Raw genomic sequence first — 25,005 nt, forward strand, 5'->3', positions numbered from 1 at the left:
GGCACAATTAAAATGCATTTAAAAACAAAGTAAAAAGAAAAAACTTGGCATTATACTAAATGTTCTTTGATCAGTGGCTGGCCACTTGGAAAGATGACCAAGCAGGAATGTGATGGAGCCTTACAAATAAGTGGGGAGCTTGTCTTGAAGGAGCTATCCAAGGTGCTGAAGCATGCCTTTCCCCAAATGGATAGCATTTGAAAGTTCAGATGAAAATCCCTAACGAATACTGTGACTTCCAAAGTGTTGCAGTCATGCCCCCTGGTAGGTTGACCTGTAGTAACTATCCTTCCATGTCTTTGAGGAATGCCATTCCTTTAGAAATGGAACTCCAGTAGAAAGATGGAACAGCATTTGAAGAGAGAGCATTCCTGAAGTGAGTGGCACTGCAAGGTGCAGGAAGAAGGGGAAAGAATGGGAGTAAACGGATGAGAACAACCGAGGGAAAGTGCATGTGCAGCCAGGTCTGATTATTCCTGCCATTGCATGCTATCTGCAGCGTCTTGCAGAAGTTACTTAATGTGGGGTACGAGGGTGATTAATGAAACCTAACTGATATCCATAAATGACACAGACCATTAAATAGTAGTACTCTGAAGTCTCCAAGTTAGTGGGAGTAGGTATGTTCTGGATTTCAAAGGAGGTATGGAAGAACATGCCATCCCCAGTAGAGTCAGAATGTTCAATAGCTTCTTTAAAGCTCAGACTAAAATCCAGAAAGGATCCACTGCTTCTCTGATATGTAAGCTACTGATGTCTTCCAGAATTTGGAAAACTTGTAGCCCCAACATAACATTCCGGAATAGATTCTGGATTTGTATTGTCGAAGGCTTTCATGGCCACAGTATTTTCTATTGGTCATGGGGGTTATGAGTGGGAAGTTTGCTCCAATTCTATTGTTGATGGAGTTCAGATTGGTCTTTAATTGTAGGTGAATTATAAATCCTAGAAACTACAACTCCCAACTGTCAAGGTCTATTTTCCCCAAACTCTACCAGTGTCCACATTTGGGCATATTGAGTATTTGTGCCAAGTTTGGTCCTGATCCATCATTGTTTGAGTCCAAAGTGGTCTCTGGATGTAGGTGAACTACAACTCCCAAACTCAAGGTCAATGCTCACCAAAACCTTCCAGTATTTTCTGTTGCTCGTGGGACTTCTGTGTGCCAAGTTTGGTTCAATTCCATCGTTTTTGGAGTTCAGAATGCTCTTTGATTGTAGGTGAACTATATATCCCAGCAACTACAACTCCCAAATGACAAAATTAATACCCTCCGCCAACCCCATCAGTATTCAAATTTGGGCGTATTGGGTATTTGTGCCAGATTTGGTCCAGTGAATGAAATTAGATCCTGCATATCAAATATTTACGTTACAATTCATAACAGTAGCAAAATTACAGTTATGAAGTAACAACAAAAATAATTTCATGGCTGGGGGTCACCACAACCTGAGGAACTGTATCAAGGGGCATTAGGAAGGTTGAGAAACACTGTTCTAGAATATGGCCATATAGCCCAAAAAACCTACAACAACCCAGATTCTGGATTTTGCTCACATATATTTTTGGCACATTTACATGTATGTGAGCATGGAAGGTTATGTGTCCTGCCCCAAAGGAGACATTTATGTCAGTTCTGGCGTGATAAGCATTTCATTAGTGTATGATTATGGTGTTTGGATTTAGATATAAATTGACATTTGGCTCATGCAACAGCTATGCACCAAAGAAGATGACCACAAGATGGTGCCATTGAACTGCTTTTGGAGGCTTTGATGACAAATGAGTGAAGTGTTTCTCAACCTTCCTAATGCCAGGATTCTTTAATACAGTTCCTCATGTTGTGGTCACCCCCAACCATAAAATTATTTTCATTGTTACTTCATAACGGTGAATTTGTTACTGTTATGAATCGTAATACAAATATCTGATATGTGGGATGTATTTACATTCACTGGATGAAATCTATGATACTATGTGTCATCTATATATATATAAATGCTTTGTTCATCTTGAGTGACTTAATCAAAATCCACTGGACGAATTGCCACCAAATTTGGCCACATGACACCCGATAACTCAAGAAGTGGCCATCACTAAAAAAAAAATAGATTTTGTCATTTGGGAGTTGTAGCTGCTGAGATTTATAGTTCACCTACAATCAAAGAGCATTCTGAACTCCACCAATGATGGAATTGAACCAAACTTGGCACACAGAGCTCCCATGACCAAAAGAAAATACTGGAAGGGTTTGGTGGGCATTGACCTTGAGTTTTGGAGGTGTAGTTCACCTACTTCCAGAGAGCACTGTGGACTCAAGCAATGATGGATCTGGACCAAACTTGGCACAAATACTCAATTTGCTCAAATGTGAACACTGGTGGGTTTTGGGGAAAATAGACCTTCACATTTGGGAGTTTTAGTTGCTGGGATTTATAGTTCATCTACAATCAAGCATTCTGAACCCCACCAATGATAGAATTGGGCCAAACTTCCCACACGGAATCCCCATGACCAGCGGAAAATACTGTGTTTTCTGATGGTCTTTGTTGACCTCCCTGATACTCCCTTGCATTCCCCTCCAGGTGTCCCGACCCCAGGTTGAGAAACGCTGAATTAGTGGGAATCTGATTTCCTTCGAATTCTGGGAGCTGTAGCCCCCTTGTCCTAATTTCCACAAAATCTGATGCAGAGAAGGATTGGTAAGGAGCAGAAAATGGACTACATATTATTCTCACTCCATCCTGGCAAACTGGAATGAGAAAATACCCCCATTTGCTTTGGCTTTTTATTGTCTTTACTGTGATCTTGCTCAGGAATAAAATCCAAGAAACTTGGGATGACAAAAAAAAAGTCTTCCTCTGTGAGTTAAAATACATATCCCATATCTGTAAATGAATATTTCTTTTTTTGACAAATACCTTTGAAAATTGCTAAATGTAGGTGCCAACCAGGAAGACAAACCCTTTGGAGAGGTACTGCTTTCAATCTTTTAGGTTGGAGGGTGACTACAGGGAAACTAAAGATATATGCATACAGTATATGGGGGTGCAAAACGTGATGCAAAACCAGAGTGCCTTTTCAAGGTTTGACACAAGGAGACTTCTGGCTTGGAGAGTCAGAAACCATTGGTAACATTGGGCTTCTTGGGTTCAATGTCAGGTTTCGGATGTCTTGAGGTGCCTGGTAGTGAAATGTAGGGCCTTGGGGTTCCCATCCGGAGTTAGCGAGGGAGGACACGGAACTGGAATGGACGAGGGACGTTGCCCAGGCCTGTGCATTGTGGTGTCAGGTCAATCTCTGCAGGAGCAACCAGCGGTTGGAGGGAGAAGTGTTGGAGGATGGTGGTGAGGAAGAGGAAGATCTCCATCCGGGCCAAGCCAGCGCCCAGGCAGATCCGTTTCCCTGCAGGAGGAGGGCAGAGAATGTGTGAAAGCAATCATGTAAGCAATTATAACAGGAGGAAATAATAAAAGTAAACAAAATCTCGTTAGCAGTACTAAAAAAACACAAGAATCAAGACAATAAATAATGAATGTCACCCAGAAACAGCAGAACTCCAGACAGCTAACCATCTAGTGCCAATTAACACCTCCCAGAGGATGTCTCCAGGCAACAGAAGTCAGGCTACCTCTATGCAGAAACCCTCACTGAATGACTTTGCAGCTTCATGGCTACTCAATGCAATTCAAACTTGTGGATTGCAACATTTACACTTGCTTTAAACACACAAAGGGTATTTCCATTCATATCTATCTATCTAGTATCTATCTATCTAAATAAAAATGTAATGTTCGTTTGTGGGATTAACGGAACTCAAAAACCACTGGAGGAATTGACACCAAATTTGGACACAATACACCTATCAGGCCAACGAGTGACTATCACTCATAAAACACTGAAAAACACAGCGGAAGGGACTTAAAAAGCCAAAACCCAAAAAATTACATTACAATGCATGAACAAAACCACATATATACACACATATATGCACACACACACACAAAACACATACACAGAAAGGAGGGAAGGAGGGAGGGAGGGAGGGAGGAAGGAAGGAAGGAAGGAGAGAAGGAGGGAGAGAAGGAGTGAGAGAAGGAAAAAAGAAAGGTAGAGAAGGAAGGAGGGAGAGAAAGAGGGAGAGAAGAAGGGGGGAAGGAGAGAAGGAAGGAAAAAATAAGGATTGAGAAGGGAGGAAGGAGAGAAGGATGGAAAGAAGGAGGGAAGGAGATAAAGAAGGAAAGAAAGAAGGGTAGAGAAACAAGGAAGGAGAGAAGGAGGGAGAGAATGAAATAAAAAAGTGAAAGAGGGAAGGAAGGAGACAAGGAACGAGAGAAAGAGGGAGGGAAGGAAGGAAAGAAGGAAAGAGACAAGGAAGGATGGAACCAAAGAGCAAAGGAAGCGAGAAAAGAAACAGGTAGAGAAGGAAGGAAGAAAAAGGGAAAGAAAAAGAGGGAAGGAAGGAAAGAGTGAGGGAATGAAGGAAAGAGGGAGGGAAGGTTGGCCACAGCAACGTGTGGCGGGAACAGCTAGTGTATGTGTGTGTGTGTGTGTGTGTGTGTGTGTGTGTAGACACACACACACCCAAACATACACATACACACGCACACGCTCACACTCACTCCACTTGCTTCAGGTGCAGGTGAAACATCAGGAGAGAATCCACAATCCATAAGAATGCAATATGTAGAATCCTCATAGCAGTATGGCCATGCTGCTTGGGGATTCTGGGAGTTGTAATCCGTCAAAATTTCTCTTACAAGTTCTGCCTCACTTGACCCAAACCTCTAAAGAAAAACTAAAAAAGGGCTGAGTTGGGAGTTCAGAGTGTGAAAAGGCTGGGAATAACTCATTTACATTGATTTTAGGGTTGGAGAGGACTCCAAAGGTCACCCTCTGTTGATGTCAAAAAGGCACAGTTAATGCATACCTGACATGTGGCCATTCAACAAAAGAGAGGTCATGCAGTTCTTGTGGTCCAAGATGTTTTTCCTACAATATTTAGTCAAAGTGACTTAGACCTTTGGTCTGCAGTCTCTAGATTATGGCTAGCTTTCAAAAAGAAGTAGACAGACCATGTGGGATGTGAGAGGTGAACAATCTTGACCAATGGACTGTTGTGAGTATCTCAGGTCACCCAGTTATCCTTATATTCCCTTAGAGTTGGAATGAAATTTTTCACCTACTGCTTCTGGCTATTTTTACATGAAGTTGAATGGGGATATCTTTAGGGTCCTTTTATTTTTAGAGCCCCCTCTCCTGGAGTATTGCCAAACGCTGAGCCTGACTTTCTTCCAAAAGTTTTCTATTCTGGGCTGACCTCCGGGTTAAGAATTTAATTGGTCTGGAGGTCGTAGGCCATGCTGCTTTCTTCTAATCTGATCTGGGTTTGGCAGCTTTGTAGACGCATATATTCATAAGGCAACTTGCTCCTGAGCTCAAAGCGGAGGCAAGAGTTCGAATAATAATAATAATAATAATAATAATAATAATAATAATTTGATCTCTTATCTGCCTCTCCTTGTGGTTCAAGGTGGGTCACAACACAGCAAAAACATATAATCATTGCCAAAATTCTATAAAATACACATATTAAAATGTATTTCTATAAATGACATACTAAAATACACAGAACAAGGATTAAACACACATGCCACGATTTTAAAATCAAGGTTTAAAACTGATTGTATCTGTGATACTGTCCCCAAACCCTTAACCTTCCCTACCTGGAGCAAATGGCATGAATGCATCCGTATTTTTGAATGCGTTTTTCTCATCCAAGAAATGGTCTGGGTTGAAGGACATTGGATCTTTGAACTGTGTGGGGTCGTAGTGCACCGAACTCAGCAGGGGGATGACATTGGTACCCTGAGGAAAGGAATTATATAACAACAACACAACAACAACAATGGTTTATTTGTTACTTGCTCGAGGTGAAGATCTGTTGGATACCAGGCAAGTGGAAGGTTGAGGGTGAGAACTATTGTCTGCTTGAGGCAAGTGTGAATGTTGCAATTGGCCACCTTGATTAGCATTGAATGGCCTTGTAGCTTCAAAGTCTGTCTGATTCCTGCCTGGGGGAATCCTTTGTTGGGAGGTGTTAGCTGGCCCTGATGGATTCTTGTCAGGAATTCCTCTGTTTTTTTTTTTTTGGTGTTGTTCTTTATTTTCTGTCCTGGACCACTCCAACAACCATCATGTCATACTACACAGAGAAGCCATTGAAATCCACAAGCATGTGGACAATTTCAACAGAAAGGAGGAAACTCTGAAAATGAGCACAATCTGGCCAACAATATTTAAAACCCCTCTAAAATCAGAACAGTAAATAAATGGCAACACTCAAAAAACAGGGTCATTCCTGACAAGAAACAATCAGGGCCAGCTAATACCTCCCAACAAAAGATTCCCCCAGGCAGGAAGCAGCCAGGCTTTGAAGCTGCAAGGCCATTCAATGCTAATCAAGGTGGCCAATTGCAACATTTACACTTGCCTTGAGCAGGCAAGATCTTTTTCTTCCTCCATGGACATGCCACAAATATATAAATCCCAGTTGTCCTAGTTTCCAACAGACCTCACAACCTTTGAGGATGCCTGCCATAGATGTGAGTGAAATGTCAGGAGAGAATGCTTCTGGAACATAGCCATACAGTTCGGAAAACTCACAGCAACCCAGTAAAATGCAAAAGTCATAAAATTAAATTTAAAGTTTGTGGGTTAAAATTAACTGGACACACATGTTATTTTAAAAAGCAGTTAATGATATTGCATTTTAAACGGTTAAAGGAAAGGATATAAAACAACACATTATGAAATGCCTGTTGTAGTTAATTTCTACACATTTTGGGGGGCTAAAACTTCTAATAATTTGGTCTGAGGGATAAAATGGGCATACTTGGTCTTTGTGAAGGAGATAGAAGAAGTAAAAGGCCATAAGATATAACCAACAGAAAAGAAACAGATGTGCTTTTGTTTTGAGAGGTAAAGGTTTTTCCATGTCCAACTCTGGGGTGGTGGTGCTCATCTCCATTTCTAAGCTGAAGAGCCGGCATTGTCCGTAGACACCTCCAAGATCATGTGGCCGGCATGACTGCATGGAGCGCCATTACCTTGTTTTGAGAACAAATTCTACCAAGTTTTTTTTGCCCAATGATATTTTTGGACATTGTCCTCATAATATTGTTGAACAATCCCTATTTCTCAGCAGTTTGTTCATGTAAATATTAACAAAAGTAGATTCCCTAAAATGCAGCCCTTGCAATGATTAAGGCACAGACTGGCAAAGTGTAAATGTAAGGTCAAAGTCAGATTCCCAAGACTATTTTTGTGGGCCTTGACTTGTCCATAATCCAAAGATCACCCTTTGTTTGGCAGGGAAGAAAAAGGCGATTTTCTTTTTCTGGGAACCTCAAGGAACAGCCTTTCTTATGTTAAAGAGGTTGTTCCCCCACTTTGTTGCTTTACATTAAAAATGCCTGCTTTTTTAAAAACCAGGAGTAGATTTTTAGACAGTTTTAATGGAGGGATTTGTTAATTGCTCTTTGCTGAATAAAGAATCCAGTTTCACCTCCTCCAAGATGAATTGAATCATAGGCATGGATAGAGTTGCATCGGATAACTCGTTGCTTGTAATAATTTCGTTACAATTACCTTTTTCAAGTGATATCGAAGCATTTTTAAAAACGGGAAGTCCCTTTGCCCTTCCAAAGCTTTCCCCCCCATTTTTGTAAGGACTCGGGAAGTGAGTCGGAAATGGCTCAGTGTAACTTACTTGTCCGAACTTTCATCACCAGAACTTTAGCAACGCTGTAGAATCAAAGCACCAGCATCCCCTAGTTAAGTACTTTAGAGTGATTTAGAACCATGGATTGCCCATGCCTACTGACCGCATAGGGAACATGAGGAAGAAATACAAACTATCTACAGACCCACTAAGAAAATCCAACAAATGCTACGTTCAGCAAAGGACAAGAGGGATCCTCTCACCTCTGCAGGAGTCTACTGTTTACCATGCAACTATAGGCAAGCCTACATAGGGAGCACCAAACACAAAGGAACATGAAAGGCTGTCGGCTGTCAAAGCCATGTTTGGCCTCATAAATGACAGCTTTAGGAACGAGGTGAGGTTTGAGGGTTTTCTCCCTACCTTTGGAAGCAGGAATTCCCTGAAAGGTGTGTCCCGGGTCACGGCCCGTGGGAGTCCCATGGGCAAAATGGAGATGAAGCGCTGGATCTCATAGAGGACAGCATCCGTGTATGGCATGCTTTTACGGTCAGCAAGACACGGAGCACGGTTGGTGCCAATAACTCGGTCAATCTCCTGATGGACGCGAACTGTGGGAAGGAAGACGGGAGGAGCAGATGTAGTCTGTGTCCTTCTCAGTGGCACAAGGCTCATATTTCCCCCTGGAAGGGAAATTCCAGGTCCGCTGAGAGCAATTGGAACAATTCGGTCTTTGACAACAAAATGAGAGAAAACATGCAACTATTGGGAGGCAATTCATTGATGGAAAGGGAGCGTGAAAATCAAGGCAACTCAAGAAGGTTAGATTTGACCCTGGGACCTCATGTCCCACACTTTTGATCTGCATGGTCTGGCAGCGGTTTAGAATGACTGTCTTCCAGCCTCAGATAAAAATGCTTGAACTTGAACCTGGGAGTTTTCATAGGCAATGCAGGTCTTCTGCAACAGAGCCACAGGTCTTTTGCATTTTATATGTGTGTCCCTACACTTAAAATTGCATTGGATAGACCTCATCAGCTCTAGTTTCCGATACAGAACATATGCCATTCAGTAGTCGCCATCTGCTAACCCACAGAAACCCATATTTAATAAGCCTTGGGACTATAGGAGGGTTTCATGAGATCAGTGACTCTCGTTGCAATGGTGTAGTAATGGTGAAGCCTCAGACCATATTTTAGTTCTTGTGGACCACTGGTGGTCCATAGACTATAGGTTGGAAACCACTGATCTAGACTATGCTCCTGTTGATGCAGTCCAGAATTGCATTGATTTTGTTGACTGCCACATTCAATTATTACTTTGTACCCATGTCCAATACATGCTCTGCATGCTTCCTTTTACCCTTACCAGCCACATCAGGGTATTTCATAAGGATGAGGAAGCTGTACCGGAGAGTCGTACTGGTTGTCTCTGTGCCGCCAAAGAACAGGTTGTGTGTGGTCATCACCAAAGTCTCCATATTAAAATAGCTCAGCGGGTCTTGCTTTTCCTGAAAGAGAACCAAATCGGAAAGGTTTGCATAGGAAGCTTTTTTCTTTGGTGGGAACTGGACTGTGGATTGTGTCCTCAGAGGTGGTGTGTGGCTCAGATTGTCTGACTGATTCAATAAAAGAAAGTTAAGAAACCATACCTCCTCCATGCGGATAAGGAAGCAGTCGATGAAATCTCGTGGGGCCTCTGGATCTAGATCTTTCTGGTGCCAGCGGATGCGCTCAGTGATGAAGTGCCGAAGTTTCTCAAAGTTCTGGAAGATTTGTTGGTGGGGTCCAGGGAGGAGGTCCATCACTCCGGGGAAAATGTTGTAGAGCTGGAGAAAAGGCAGTGATGATATCAGAGCAATACAATCATGATAGGTTCCTTTTGGGAAGTAGTACTATCATTCTGCTCCTCTATCAGTGTAATGTCAATATATATTGTACAAGCTTAAAATGTCTATGCTGCTAGCTGTGAAAGAGTTAATCTTTGGAAAATTATGAAGCATGTGTAGAATAGACAAGGAACATGTTGCAATAGACTAGTAGGCTGGACTCTGAATTAATGAGCTGCTAACAGTGGGGTATAAACGTAGAAGATGCCCTTTGTTCTGTCTTTTTCTTTCTCTTCTCTCTTGCATCATGACCATGCTAACGAGTAAGTGTTATTGCAATGAATGAAATGTAAATGAAGATAAGAGATGCTGCTGAAGCAGAAACAACTGTCTGAAGTCATGGCTTCATGGAAGCAGGTTGACCAGCAAATTGCATTAATTTCTCCTGAGACACTTGTTTAAGTGTCTCAGGAGAAAGTAGAGCTTGGCCATTCATTTTTGGATGTGGAAGGATTACAAATCCCAGAACTTCCTGGCTATGCTGACTGGGGCTGGATCTACACTGACATATAATCCCGTTTCCAGTTTCTGAATCCAGATGATCTGCTTTGAACGGGATTATATGAGCCTACATCTATATATATAAATTTGTTAGGGGCATCCAACGAGGAAACAAAACTCAAAAACCCCCCAAAGAAACTTAACCAAAATTCCCATGCCCATAACACAACCCACAAGGTACAAACATATCTACTCAAAATGAAAAACAACACAACAACACACTCACAAAACGGCAAAACAACAAAACTCAAAAATCCCCCAACGAAACTTAACCAAAATCCCCGGGCCCATCACACAACCCACAAGGTACAAACATATCTACTCAAAATGAAAAACAACACAACAACACACTCACAAAACGGCAAAACAACAAAACTCAAAAATCCCCCAACAAAACTTAACTAAAATCCCTGTGACCATAACACAACCCACAAGGTACAAACATATCTACTCAAAATGAAAAACAACACAACAACACACTCACAAAACGGCAAAAGAACAAAACTCAAAAAAAACCCAACGAAACTTAACCAAAATTCCCATGCCCATAACACAACCCACAAGGTACAAACATATCTACTCAAAATGAAAAATAACACAACAACACACTCACAAAACGGCAAAACAACTGAGCATGCGCATTGGCGCCCAGCCGCAAGTTCCCTGGCGCGTGCACATGGCCTTCCGGCCAACGTTCCCTCTGCGGAATCCATGCCCACTCCAAGCCCCGCCGCGCCGCTTCCCACACACACACACCCCCTGCCACACACACACACGCAATCCCACGCTCCATCACTCCCCCCGCCGCCGTACACACACGCAACCCCACTCCCCCCGCCGCCACACACACACACGCAACCCCATGCTCCATCACTCCCCCCACCGCCGCACACACGCAACCCCACTCCCCCCGCTGCCGCACACACACACGCAACCCCACTCCCCCCGCCGCCGCACACACACACGCAACCCCACGCTCCATGACTCCCCTCGCTGCCGCACACACACACGCAACCCCACGCTCCATCACTGCCCCAATCTTACCTTCTTTTACTTCACGCCACCTCCAAACCCCACCCCGCCCCTTCCCGCCCTGTCAAAATCTAGGAAAGACAGGAAGGAAGGAAAGAAGGAAGAAAGAGAAAGGGAGGTAAAGAAAAAGGGGGAAGGAAGGAAAGTTAGAGGAAGAAGAAAAGGAAAGAAAAGGAAAGATGGAATAAAGAAAAGAGAGACAGCAGAAGAGAACGAAAAAGGGGGAAGGAAGGAAAGAGATAGAGAAAGAAGAGGAGAAGGAAAGATGGGAAGGAAGGAAGGAAGGAATGTTGTAAACCGCGTTGAGTCGCCAATGTAGGCTGAGAAACGGCGGTATACAAGCGCAGTAATAAATAAAATAAATAAATAATAAAATAAGGAAGGAAGGAAGGAAGGAAGGAGGGAGGGAGGGAGGCCGGGAGGGAGGGAAAGAAGGAGGGAAAGAGGGAAGATTGGCCACAGCAACACGTGGCGGGTAAAGGTTGTTATTTCTATTATTATTATTATGATGCTATTGTTCCTCTGAGACCCTTTTAGGGGGAATGGGAGAGGTGTCAGGTCCCGGAGGCAATGCATTGCATTATTGTTATTGTTATGATGGTGGTGAAATAAAAGGAAATAAAAAGTGAAAGAAGGAAGCAAACAGGGAGGGAAGAAAGGCAAAGGAAGAAAGGGGGAGGGAATGAAGGAAAGAGAGAAGGATGAAACCAAGTAGTGAAAGAAGGAAAGAAAGAAAGAGGTAGAGAAGGAAGAAAGGAGAGAAAGGGGGAGGAAAAGGGGGAAGGAATAGGTAGGGACCTCTCTTTCATAATAGTCCAGATATCTACCTCAACTTTGATAAGTTTTACTATAGGCCACAGCAACGCGTGGCAGGGCACAGCTAGTTATTTATATACCGCTCCATCTCCCCGAGGGGACTCAGAGCGGTTTAAGGCCATGTCAACATCCTATGGAAGAGTTCTCAGCTAGAGATGCCGAGTATATCAGCAAACTACAGACTCCAAGATTCCATAGGCTGGAACCATGGAAGATAAAATAAGATCAGAGTGTGCCACATGAAGATCCCTTGCTCTTGTGCCTACTCCGTGTGTCCTTTACTTGCCTCACCCCAGAAGGAACTCATGATCTGAAAGTTCTCATTAAAGTGATCCAGGAGCCTAAGGAAGTCAGCATCTTCATAGTCGAAGCGGTTGCCAAAAACCACGGCACATATGACGTTGGAAACGGCTCGGCAGACCAGGTTGATGGGGTTGAAGGGTGCTCCTGTGAGGGAGAGGTGGAGAAAGTGAGAAAAGTGCTTTGGGGATGCCAAAGTAGTGCTTTCTTCAAGCACGACTTGGGGTTTCCAGGACTGAGTGGAGGGAGTAGTACCATATTCAAACCACTACACCAGTGTTTCCCAACCCATTGGTCGTGACCCATGCGTGGGCCATGAGACTTAAAATAAGGTCTGTAAGACATGAGGGGAAAATTGCAATTGCCATTGGAGGAGAGAGAGAGAGAGAGAGAAAAGGAGAGGGAGAGAAGGACAGCAGTGCATTGCTCTTTCCAGCACTTCCCATGCGAGGGCGGAGAGGACTCACCCGGTGGCACGCATAAGGGAGTGAGAGAGAGGATAGTCCCCCATAGTTGTTGTTGTTGTTATTATTATTAACTCCCATTGTCACACATCAGTTGTAATGGGGAACCAGCCCTTTGTAAAACTCTGTTTAGTCACCTAAAATAATAATTATTACCTAAAGACCTTGGCCTGCACTTAAACACAACCGGCACTGACAAAATTACCATCTGTCAGCTGCAAAAGGCCACCCTACTCGGATCTGCACTTAAACATCACATAGTCCTAGACACTTGGGAAGTGTCCTGTGTGCAATCCAATGCAACAACCAGCACAGTGATCTTGTTTGCTGTGTACTAATCTTGTGTTTCAAATAATAATAATAATAATAATAATAATAATAATAATAATAATCTCCCATTGCCAAACACAAGAGTTGTAATGCGAAATCAGCCCTTTTTAAGACACTGTTTAGTCCCCCAAAGTAACTATTATTATTATTATTATTATTATTATTATTATTATTGTTATTATTAGCTCCCATTGAAAAAACACAAGAGTTGTAATGGGAAAGCAGCTCTGTGTAAGACACTGTTTAGTCCCCCAAAGTTATTATTACTATTATTAAAACCAATAGGGACACCTTCTTGCATCTTGTGCTCCAGTATTTAGGCCTGTTCCTAGGGTTATTTGGAGGTGCTGATTTAGAAAATTGCATTGGATAGACCACATCAGCTCTAGATTGTGAACTATGGTTTTCTGTGGGTGAGTAGATGGCGACTACTGAATGGCAGAAGTTTTTTATCTGAGACTAGAGCTGATGCAGTCTATCCAATGCAATTTTCTGAATTACACCCCAAATAACCAAACCGAATCTAAAGTTGACCAAAAACTGATTCGTAACCCTTTGGGTAGTAATGTTGGTCCCTGGTCAAAGTGGTCCCTGGTCAAGGGGTGACTCTCTCCTAGCCTTTAACTAAGAGAGAGTTGCCCTCTCTCCTAGTTAAAGGTGCTGGAGTTCTCTGGCCCTTCTTGGTATCAGACAGCTCTACCTGCCAGCCCTAAAATCTGCTCCGAAAATCGAACTCACCACCAGTTTTCTGAAACTCCTGAACAAGACACTGGGCCTCTTCTTGTATCCGGGCCTCGATGCTGCTTTTCCCCATCCCAAAATTCTTCAGGGTGTGCAGGGCAAAGCGACGCAGGATCTTCCATTTTTCCCCATTGGAGAAGGCAATGCCTGGAGAAGGTGAAAATAGCCTGTTAGCCTCAATGGTGTGACATAGGGGTGAATAGATGGGTGCATCTCAGCTGAGCACATTTCTTTCTGGAATTAATTTATCATAGAATCGAGTTGGAAGAGACCCCAAGGGACATCCAGTCCACCCTTATTCTGCCATGCAGGAACACACAACCAAAGCAGTCCTGACGGATGGCCATTAAAATGTTGAACAGCTCTTCCTGTTTTCCAGAGCAGCAGATAATAAACTTGCTTAATGTGTCATCCTTTCAAATATCCAAACATTCACTTTTTATCATATGTGGTGGATTTGCCCAAAGGCTAAAGTCTTCCGGATGAAAGTGCATATTGATATTGAAAACATAACAGAGGGAGTGCTTTGCTGTTACCATTGCCCTGGGTGAAGCGGTAGAACACAGGGAAATCCCCACGGTCACTGAAGTCATCAGCTTGGTCCACCAAGGCCTCCTTCACTGCTTGGTAGCCACACAAGACCACACATGGAAGTGAACCCAAGTGGATAGTGTAGACTGGTCCATATTGCTTGCTGAGCTGCAGAAAGTGTGTATGAGAGAGATATGCGGGAGTCTGAGTTGCCTACCATGGGAGATTATACTGCTAAACTCATTAACATGAACAGTGAGGGTTTGGGGTGGGACATCAGATTTAACTTCCTTGGGATTAGAGACCATGGGAAAATTAATGACATGATTTAGGACCAGGCTGTGGCACAGATAGTCAGTAGCCAGCTGTATTAAATCACTACTGACCGAGAGGTCATGAGTTCGAAGCCAGCCAAGGTCGGAGTGAGCTCCCGACCATTAATAGTCTAGTTTGCTGTTGACCTATGCAGCCTGAAAGATAGTTGCATTTGTCAAGTAGGAAATGTAGGTACTGCTTTATGCAGGGTGGCTAATTTAATTAATTTACGACACCATAAAAGCTTCCAGCAGCGTGTAGAAGAATGAGGAAGTACTCCGTCAAGGACTCGGTGTCATAAGTGGATGGTGAAGCAGCAGCTCCCCCTGTGGACGGAACGAGTATTCCCTCATGAAGCCGGAAAAGCTGGAATGTTAAATTGCCTCTGTGCTTGTCTATATATGTTGTATATCTAATTGGCACTGAATGTTTGCCATGTATATGTGAGTCTTCTGTGGGGTGAGAAGGGCGGAATATAAATATTGTAAATAAATAAAATACTGTAAATAAATTTAGAGTAGCCTATGGCTTCCATATCACTGAAGCCACTGGAACTATATTGCAGATGGAGCTATCCAAGGTTCTGAACACCTTGGAGAGCTCTGTTGAAGTCTGGAAAACTATGGGAATGATCACAAATGGAAGACTATGTGACCAAGGCTAAATGAAGGTGACAGAGATCTATGAGTGGTTCCAAAGTTAGGTCTACAAAACTCAAAAGTGTAAACCCAACAGTGAGACGAATAGGACAACCCAATGCCTTTTACTCAATTGCTCCAGGTAGAATCATAGAATCATAGAGTTGGAAGTGACCTTATGGGCCATCCAGTCCAACCCCTAACAGATGACCATCCAGCCTCTGTTTAAAAGCCTCCCAAGAAGGAGCCTCCACCACACTCCGGAGCAGAGAATTCCACTGCTGAACACCTCTCACAGTCAGGAAGTTCTTCCTAATGTTCAGATGGAATTTCCTTTCTTGTAGTTTGAAGCCATTGTTCTGCATCCTAGTCTGCAGGGCAGCAGAAAACAAGCTTACCCCTCCTCCCTATGACTTCCTCTCACATGCTTATACATGGCTATCATGTCTCCTCTCAGCCTTCTCTTCTTCAGGCTAAACATGCCCAGCCCTTTAAGCCGCTCCTCATAGGGCTTATTCTCCAGACCCTTGATCATTTTAGTCGCTCTTCTCTGGACACATTCCAGCTTGTCAACATCTCCCTTTAATTGTGGTGCCCAGAAATAATGTTGATGATGACAGATTTGGCAGATTTAAGGAGTGACTGGAGTAGACCCAAGGAGGCAAGATATTCCTTTCTACTATAAGCATGGTCTGAGAGCAAAAAAGCAGGGAGTAATACGCCAAATTGTTTTGACATGATACTTTTTGCACTCAGACACTTAAGTTAATCTCTTATTAATATGCCTATATCAGATTTCATGGCCCCAAGTGTTGTTTAATACATGTACTAATTGTTCTCAATCAGAACTAATTGCTTCTTAGGTAATCTTGAATCATCCAACTGCGGTTCCATCCCATACAAGAACAAGGCCTGAGGATTAAGACAGTCTTAATCCACATAGGTTATTAAAGAGCAAGAACAGCCAAGCTAGGGATGTGTCTAATGATATCTGACTGCATTAGTTCTATACTATAGAATGAATGAAATTAGGCATCACTTTAAGTACCATAGATTTCCCTTTTTCAAGGAGGTTTGCAACAGTTAAAATTTAAACAGCTAACAATATACTGGAGCCCTCAGTAGTGCAGCAGGTTAAACTGCTGAACTTGCTGATTGAAAGGTCGGCAGTTTGAATCTGGGGAGTGGGGCAAGCTGCCACTGTTAGGCCCAGGTTCTGCCAACCTAGCAGTTCAAAAACATGCAAATGTAAATAGATCAATAGATAATGCTCCAGCAAGAAGGTAACAGCGCTCCATGCAGTCATGCCGGCCACATGACATTGGAGGTGTCTATGGACAATGCCGGCTCTTCGGCTTAGAAATTGAGATGAGCACCAACCCCCAGAGTTGGACACAACTAGACTTAATGTCAGGGGAAAACTTTTACCTTTACTTAATCCCCATTAATATGGAAGGCTCACTGTACAAAGGATTTATTTATTTATTTACAGTATTTATATTCCACCCTTTTCACCTTGCAGGGGACTCAGGGTGGATTACAATGTACATATACATGGAAAACATTCAGTGCCATAGACACACAACATATATAGACAGACACAGAGGCTATTTAACATTCCAGCTTTTCATGAGGGTATTCTGGCCACCAGGGGAGCTGTCACTTCACCGTACGTTTGTGACACTGATGAAGTATTTTCTCATTCTTTTCATGCTTGCTGGAGATTTTTATGGCCTCATAAATTAGTTAAATTAGCCTCCCCACAGAACTGGTACCTAAATTTCCTACTTCACAGATGCAACAGCCTTTCGGGCTGCAAAGGTCAACAGCAATCTACACAAATTGGTTGGAAGCTCACTCCGACCTGGGCTGGCTTCGAACTCATGACCTTTTGGTCAGTAGTGATCTTAATGCAGCTGACTCCCAGCTAGCTGCACCACAGTCCCGGTGCAACTCATCATCTAGATTTGCAAAGCATCTTGTAGCCTACTACCTGGTTTGTGCATGGACTCCAGAGTGTGAGTACCCTCAGTGCAGAATGGGCCAGGACAGTCAAAATTAAAAATAAATAAATAAATAAAGATAAAAGCAATAATAATGCTTACCCGTTCCACCAAATGGAGAAACATTAAACATAGTCAAAGGCAGTGGTTCTTAACCTATGGGTCCCCAGTGTTTTGGCCTACAACTCCCAGAAATCCCAGCCAGTTTACCAGCTGTTAGCATTTCTGGGAATGGAAGGCCAAAACATCTGGGGACCCACAGGTTGAGAACCACTGGTCAAAGGCAATAGGTTTATAATACCACCTGGAGCAGGCAACAGTTCACCAAAAGAGGTATTGAGATGCTAAGCAGAAAGCAGAAGACCTTATTCCTGGGATGGTGGAAATAATCATGGCTTCTTACCTCAACCCCAAGCCAATCTCCCAGATCTCAACATAGAGAAGGAGAGAGAAACTGGGACATCTTAAACACAGTTGGAAAAGTAGGATGACAGAGGATTAACTAGGGCTGTGCGTGTCAAATGAGGAAATCTGGAGAATATGAGATAGGGTGAGGTCCAAAGGGTGCTCTGCAACATGCGGCATAGATTAGAGTACACAAACCCTTTATACAGAGATGCGCTTGTCCAAGAGTTTCCCTCTCCGCCCCTTCAACTCCATTGTGACCATTAGTTTCTTACCTTTTCCAGCGATCGGTGCATTTCCCTGGGGTCTAACTGGAAGAGATTGCCAAAGACGGGCAATGCAGCTGGGCCAGGTGGCAACTTCCCCTTCTTTTTCTTGCCTCCATTCCAGTACAAAGCCAGGCAGAAAAGGGCAGCCAGCAGGAGCAATGGGGTGGCCACACCAAGATCCATGGCTGCAAAGAAGAGTCCAGAGCTGAGGACAAAAATCTTTCACTTTCCCCAGGGGGTTATATGTGCATGTCTCTTTATGTGGTACTTCTCCCTCCTTCTGATTTTGCTCTCAATGTGTGGATGGAGGTTTGGTGTGTTTATAGACCGACATGGATTTCAAAGAAATGCTCTCCTCCCTCTGTGTTTTTTTGGAGAAAAGATGGCACCGAGCCACAGAGCCTGGCTGTCCTTTTTGGTCTGGCTTGCAGAGAAATTATAAATTAGTAGAAGACAGACAGAGAGAGACAGAGATAGATAGATAGATAGATAGATAGATAGATAGATAGATAGATAGAGAGAAAGATTTTGCAAGTAACCTACTTGCGTTTCTGGAAGAAATGTACAAGCACTCCCCAATTTATAACCATTCAACTTGGAAATGACTCATAGTTAAGACACTGTTATTGTTGTCATGTTACTGCTACTGCAATTTTAAAGAGCCAGTACATAGAATAAGTTTGAATGCTTATATTGGAAAGTGCTTATTGTCCTTTTAAAGGTTGTATATTATTTGATGTCCTGGCCTATGGCTGGTACAGTAAACAATTTATTGACCAGGGCCACTTTGCCCAAATCAGGAGATGCTTACTTCTTGGGAGGAGAGCAATGACCAATCTTGATAAAATAGTGAACAGTAGAGACATCACACTGACAACAAAGACACTGACAACATTGACACACTGACAACATAGTTAAAGCAATGGTATTCCCCATAGCAACCTATGGATGTGAGAGCTGGACCATAGGGAAGGCTGAGCGAAGGAAGATCGATGCTTTTGAGCTGTGGTGCTGGAGGAAAGTTCTGAGAGTGGCTTGGACTGTGAGAAGATCCAACCAGTCCATACTCCAGGAAATAAAGCCTGACTACTCATTGGAGGGAAGGATACTAGAGGCCAAGATGAAGTACTTTGGCCACATCATGAGAAGAAAGGAAAGCTTAGAGAAGACAATGATGCTGGGGAAAATGGAAGGAAAAAGGAAGAGGGGCCGACCAAGGGCAAGATGGATGGATGGCATCCTTGAAGTGACTGGATTGACCTTGAAGGAGCTGGGGGTGGTCATGACCAACAGGGAGCTCTGGCGTGGACTGGTCCATGAAGTCACAAAGAGTTGGAAATGACTGAACGAATGAACAACAACAACTTTGCCCAGGGACCACTTTGACCAAGGATCACTCTCCAACATTAGTACCAAAAGGGTTATAAATCCGTTTTTGGTCAACTTTAGATTCAGTTTGGTTATTTGGGATGCTGATTCAGAAATTTGCATTGGATAGACCACATCAGCTCTAGTTTCTGATAAAGAACATATGCCATCCAGTAGTCACCATCTGCTCTCCCACAGAAAACCATATTTAATAATCTAGAGCTGATGTGGTCTATCCAATGCAGTTTTCTGAATCAGCACCCTAAATAACCCCGGGAACATGCCTAAAAATGAAGACACCAAGAAAAATGGTTTTTGGTTGAGTTGTGTTGTTATCCAGGGATTTTGTTAATGCTCGTGTGTAAAAAAAGAAGGGGAAGGGGCTGAGATTGAAAAAAAAATACAAAAAGCAGAGTGTGAAACCCAAAAAACTGTCCCTAATGTCTTTAATAATAATAATAATAATAATAATAATAATAATTGCCATCATCATCATCATCATCATCATCATCACAACAACAACTGGAAAAGTTGACATGATTTGAGGATTTAAAGATTGAACTGCAAAGACTCTGCCACAAGCCAGTCAAGGTGGTCCCAGTAATGACTGACACACTGAGTGCAATGCCTAAAGTCCTTGGCCTACACTTAAACACAATCGGCTCTGACAAAATAACCATCTGTTAGCTGCAAAAGACCACCCTACTCAGATATGCATGCATTATTTCCCAATATATCACCCAGTCCTAGACACTTGGGAAGTGTCCGAAGTGTGATCCAGTACAACAGCCAACATGGTGATCTTGTTTGCGGTGTACTAATCTTGCTGTGTTTTAAACAATAACAATAATTACTTTGGGGAACTAAACAGGGTCTTACAAAAAGCAGCTTTCCCATTACAATTCTTGTGTTTGGCACTGAGAGCTAATAATAATAACAACTTTGGGGGGGGCTAAGCAGGGTCTTACAAAGGGCTGCTTTTCCATTACAACTAATGCATGGCAATGGGAGATAATAATGATAATGTATTGTCGAAGGCTTTCATGGCTGGAATCACTAGGTTCGTGTGGGTTTTTTCGGGCTATAGAGCCATATTCTAGAGGCATTTCTCCTGATTTGGTTAACCAATTAGAATTCATGAGTAAACCAGGTTTTTTTAAAAAAAAATCTGAAACATTTCGGGGGGGGGGGGTTGAACCCCTAAAACCACCCCCTCGCTACAGGCCTGGTTGCAGTTCACCCTTTATGTCTCATGGACCTTATTTTAGGTCTCACAGCCCACTTGTGGGTTGGGAACCACTGCTTTATCACCAATCCTTGTTTCCACAACAAGCCACATTTTGCAAAATCCAATTATCACTGGGACAGAGAAGAGGTAGAGACAGCAGAACAAACACCAGGTCTTAACCCTTCCCAATGCTATCCAAAGCTAAACAATATATCTTTTTTGGCACAAGTTGCACTTAAAATATATATCTGTTCTGACTTACATACAAATTCAACTTAAGAACAAACCTACAGAACCTAATGTGTTCATAACTTGGGAAATGCCAGTATTTACTTTTGCAGTTAATTTCCACAACCCTGGACTTTGATAAGTGGTTGATTTGTTGGTTTCCAAAGAGGTTTGATTTGGCCAAGATCATTCCAGGCAAACATTACACAATGGACCCCCCCCCCCCAAAGAACCCAAAACATAGCTTGCCTTACTATCTATATGAGTGGTAGTTTGGTTGTATTGCTTCATGTTTTGTGCCAGATCTTCTCATTGGATGAGGCTTGGATGAGGGAGATCAAATTGAAATTGAATCCAGATAAGACAGAGGTCCTCCTGGTCAGTCGAAAGGCCGAACAGGGTATAGGGTTACAGCCTGTGCTGGACATGGTTACACTCCCCCGAAAGACACAGGTCCACAGATTGGGAGTGATCCTGGATTCATCTCTGAGCCTGGAACCCCAGTTTTCGGCGGTGGCCAGTGGAGCATTCACACAATTAAAACTTGTACACTAGTTTTAATTGTCAGACTTGAAAAGTCAGACTTGGCCACTGTGGCCTACACTCTTGTTCCATCCTGAATAGATTACTGTAATGCACTCTTTGTGGACTTGCCTTTGAAGTCCAACATATTGCAGCAATGTTGTTAACTGGGGCACCACACAGGGCACATACAACCCCCCCCCCCCCCCTTGCGGCAATTCCACAGGCTGCCTATTACCTACCAAGCACGATTCAAAGTACTGGCTTTAGCCCATAAAGCCTTAAACAGCTCCGGTCCAACTTACCTGTCCAAACTACTGCCTTTAGCATATAAAGCCCTAAACATTTCAGGCCCAGCTTACCTGTCTGAACATATCTCCCTCTATGATCCTCCTCAAAGGTTAAGATTATTATGGGAGGCCCTGCTCTTGGTCCCATCTCCCTTGCAAGAGCGACTGGTGAGAATGAGAGACAGGGCCTTCTCAGTGGTGGCCCCTTCATCTGTGGATCTCAACCCAATGAAATCAGGTCAGCCCACTCTCTTCTGATCTTCAGGAAAAAAATTAAAATGTGGTTCTGGGACCAAGCATTCAACAAGTAATTGAATAGAGGATATAGTTTTTAGTTTTAATATTGTTATTATGCACTGTCTTATGTCTAATTGAACTATAATGGTTCTTTTTGTTTATTAATGTATGTATTTTTATGGCATCGAATTGTGCCGATTGTGTACACCGCTCTGAGTCGCCTCCGGGCTGATATGAGCGGCATAGAAATAATGCAAATAAAGAAAGAAAGAAAGAAAGAAAGAAAGCAGTGCAATACTGATAACGAATTAACGTGATTGTCAAATGGACTACGATTTGAATTTGTGTGATCTTAATTGTTGTTTTAATAAATTATGTTTTAATTGTTTTTGCTGTTGTAAGGTCGCCCTGAGAAGGGTAGGGTACAAATGGGGGAAATAAATAAATAAATAAATAAATAATAAATAAATTGGACATTGGACAACTCTTTGGTCATTGGTTGGATGCAATATTGGACTGGCTAGGCCAGAGGTGTCACTTTCCAGGAATTGTTAGCCTACAACTCCCATCATTTCTAGCCAGCATGCCCAGTGATGAAACCTGATGGAAACCATAATCCAACAACATTTAAAGAGTTAACATTTCCTATTTCTCAAATGGGCCTTTGGTCTGATCATTTTTTTTCTTTTTGGACAGTGGTAGAGAATAGAGAAAGGTTGCAAATGAAATATGGTGATGTTTTGGCATCTCATCAAATTAATTTATTTCTGGCTTGGTGATCACCCAGTGAAAGCTTCACTTGTTTGTATCATCTCCCTAAGCCAGCTCCTTTACACCCAACTAATGCAAAGAGGCATAAATCCTGACAGGTCTTGGTTATTAATCATTAAATACTGAACTTTAATTAATCCTTGGCTGAGGAGCATATAGTTTTGCAATGTTGGCTGAGGAATGCATGGTTATGCAATAGTCCTAGGCAACCAGCAGCTTTGTATAGATTTGACCAGATGGCAGGGAGGCTTCTTATCCAAACAATGTCATTAGCCAAGAATTCCGTTCCCTTCTTTCTGAATTCTTCCAAGACTTCTGTTAGGAGACTTTTGAAATGCTGCCAAGTATGTAGCAACCTCTGTTTATGTCCTGGGAAATGAAAAAATCGTTATTGCAGTTGCTGGAGCCTGGATCAGTTTTGTGGTAAATGCGCAGACCAACAACCAGATGGTCTCTGATGGAGCCAACCCTACTGTGTAGTTCAGTGATGTTCAATAAACATTGAGCACCCCCCTTATGGGGAATGGTCACAATGCACTGGGGGCTTTTAGGTTTTGGAAGTAGGTAAACCAAAGGAAAAACACTAGGTATATCAGCATTTCTCAGCCTGGGGGTTGGGACCCCGGGGGGGGGGGGGTCATGTGGAGGGTGTCAGAGAGGTCGCCAAAGACCACCAGAAAACACAGTAATTTCTCTTGGTCATGGGGGTTCTGTGGGAAGTTTGGCCTAATTCTATCATTGGTGGGGTTCAGAATGCTCGTTGATTGTAAGTGAACTATAAATCCCAGCTACTACAACTCCCAAATGTTAAGGTCTATTTTCTCCAAACTCCATCAGTATTTACATTTGGGCATATTGAGTATTCGTGCCAAGTCTGGTCTAGATCCATCATTGTTTGAGACAAAGTATTATCTGGATGTAGGTGAACTACAACTCCAAAACTCAAGATCAATGCCCACCAAACCCTTCTAGTGTTTTCTGTAGGTCATGAGGGTTCAGTGTGCGAAGTTTGTCCCAATTCTATTGTTGGTGGGGTTAAGAATGCTCTTTGATTGTAGGTGAACTATAAATCCCAGCAGCTCCCAAATGTTAAGGTCTGTTTTCTCTAAACTCCATCAGTATTTACATTTGGGCAGATTGAGTATTTGTACCAAGTTTTGTCCAGATCCATCATTGTTTGAGTCCACAGTGCTGTCTGGATATAGGGGAACTACAACTCCAAAGCTCAAGATCAATGCCCACCAAAATCCTTCCAGTATTTTCTGTTGGTCATAGGAGTTCTGTGTGCCAAGTTTGGCCCAATTCTATCATTGGTGGAGTTCAGAATGCTCTTTGATTGTTGGTGAACTATAAATCCCAGCAACTACAACTCCAAAATGTCAAGGTCTGTTTCCCTCCAAACTCCAATGGTGTTCAGATTTGGGCATATGGAATATTTGTGCCAACTTTGGTCCAGATCCATCATTGCTTGGGTTCACAGTGCTCTCTGGGTGTAGGTGAACTACAACTCCAAAACTTAAGGTCAATGCCCACCAAACCTTTCCAGCATTTTCAGTGTGCCAAGTTTGGCCCAATTCTATCATTGGTGGAGTTCAGAATGCTGGGATTAAAGTTAAGGCCTATTTCCCCCAAACTCCACCAGTGTTCACATTTGGGCATTGGTGCCAAGTTTGGTCCAGATCCTTCGTTGTTTGAGTTCACAGTGCTCTCTGGGTGCAGGTGAGCTACAACTCCTAAGCTCAAGGTCAATGCCCACCAAACCCTTTTCATATTTTGTGTTGGCCATGAGGGTTCTCTGTACCAAGTTTGGTTCAATTCCATTGTTGGTGCCATTCAGAATGCTCTTTGATTGTAGATGAACTATAAATCCCAGCAACCACAACTCTCAAATGACAAAATCAATCCCTTCCAACCCCAGCCAGTATTCAAATTTGGGCATATTGGATATTTGTGCCAAATTTGGTCTATCTTGCATATCATATATTTGCATTATGATTCATAACAGAAGCAACATGACAGTTATGAAGTAGCAACAAAAATAATTTTATGATTGGGGGTCACCACAACATGAGGAACTTTATTAAGGGGTCGCAAAATTAGGAAGGTTGAGAACCATTGAGCTATAGCAACCGTAAGGTAAACCAATTACTAGAAGACAAGTGAATGTTTACTACATTTGCAAGTTGGGATCACCTCCAGTTGCCTTAGCATCATCTCCTTTTCCTCACTCCTTCTTGCTCTGTGGAAATATTATTCAGTGCATGTGAGGAAGATAGAGCAAGCATTTGCTGATAGTGAACTCCCCCATTGAAGGGGATGGATGGTATTTGTTTTTGGGGCTGCCTCCTTGGTGCAAGGTTGGAGCCTTGGTTTCTTGAGCAATGAATAAATCATGCTCCCCACTC

The 25,005-nt window shown here is 42.8% G+C and overlaps 2 protein-coding genes across 2 annotated transcripts in view; one reads left to right on the forward strand and one right to left on the reverse strand.

Annotated features, from left to right (window-relative positions):
* The window catches only part of LOC137094912 (rho-related GTP-binding protein RhoU-like), a 277,821-nt gene that overhangs the window by 80,307 nt on the left and 172,509 nt on the right, over nucleotides 1–25,005 (forward strand). The window lies entirely within an intron of this gene.
* LOC137094909 (cytochrome P450 2F5-like) lies at nucleotides 2,775–18,449 on the reverse strand. Its single transcript, XM_067460887.1, has 9 exons — nucleotides 17,963–18,449; nucleotides 14,332–14,494; nucleotides 13,793–13,942; nucleotides 12,247–12,407; nucleotides 9,375–9,551; nucleotides 9,092–9,233; nucleotides 8,147–8,334; nucleotides 5,727–5,868; nucleotides 2,775–3,405 (listed from the first exon to the last, which is right to left on the reverse strand). Exons 1-9 carry the CDS (start codon nucleotides 18,137–18,139, stop codon nucleotides 3,224–3,226), a joined length of 1,482 nt encoding a protein of 493 aa, XP_067316988.1. The 5' UTR covers nucleotides 18,140–18,449; the 3' UTR covers nucleotides 2,775–3,223.

Source organism: Anolis sagrei, chromosome X (genome assembly GCF_037176765.1).
Source record: "Anolis sagrei isolate rAnoSag1 chromosome X, rAnoSag1.mat, whole genome shotgun sequence".
In the NCBI taxonomy this organism is placed as follows: domain Eukaryota; kingdom Metazoa; phylum Chordata; class Lepidosauria; order Squamata; family Dactyloidae; genus Anolis; species Anolis sagrei.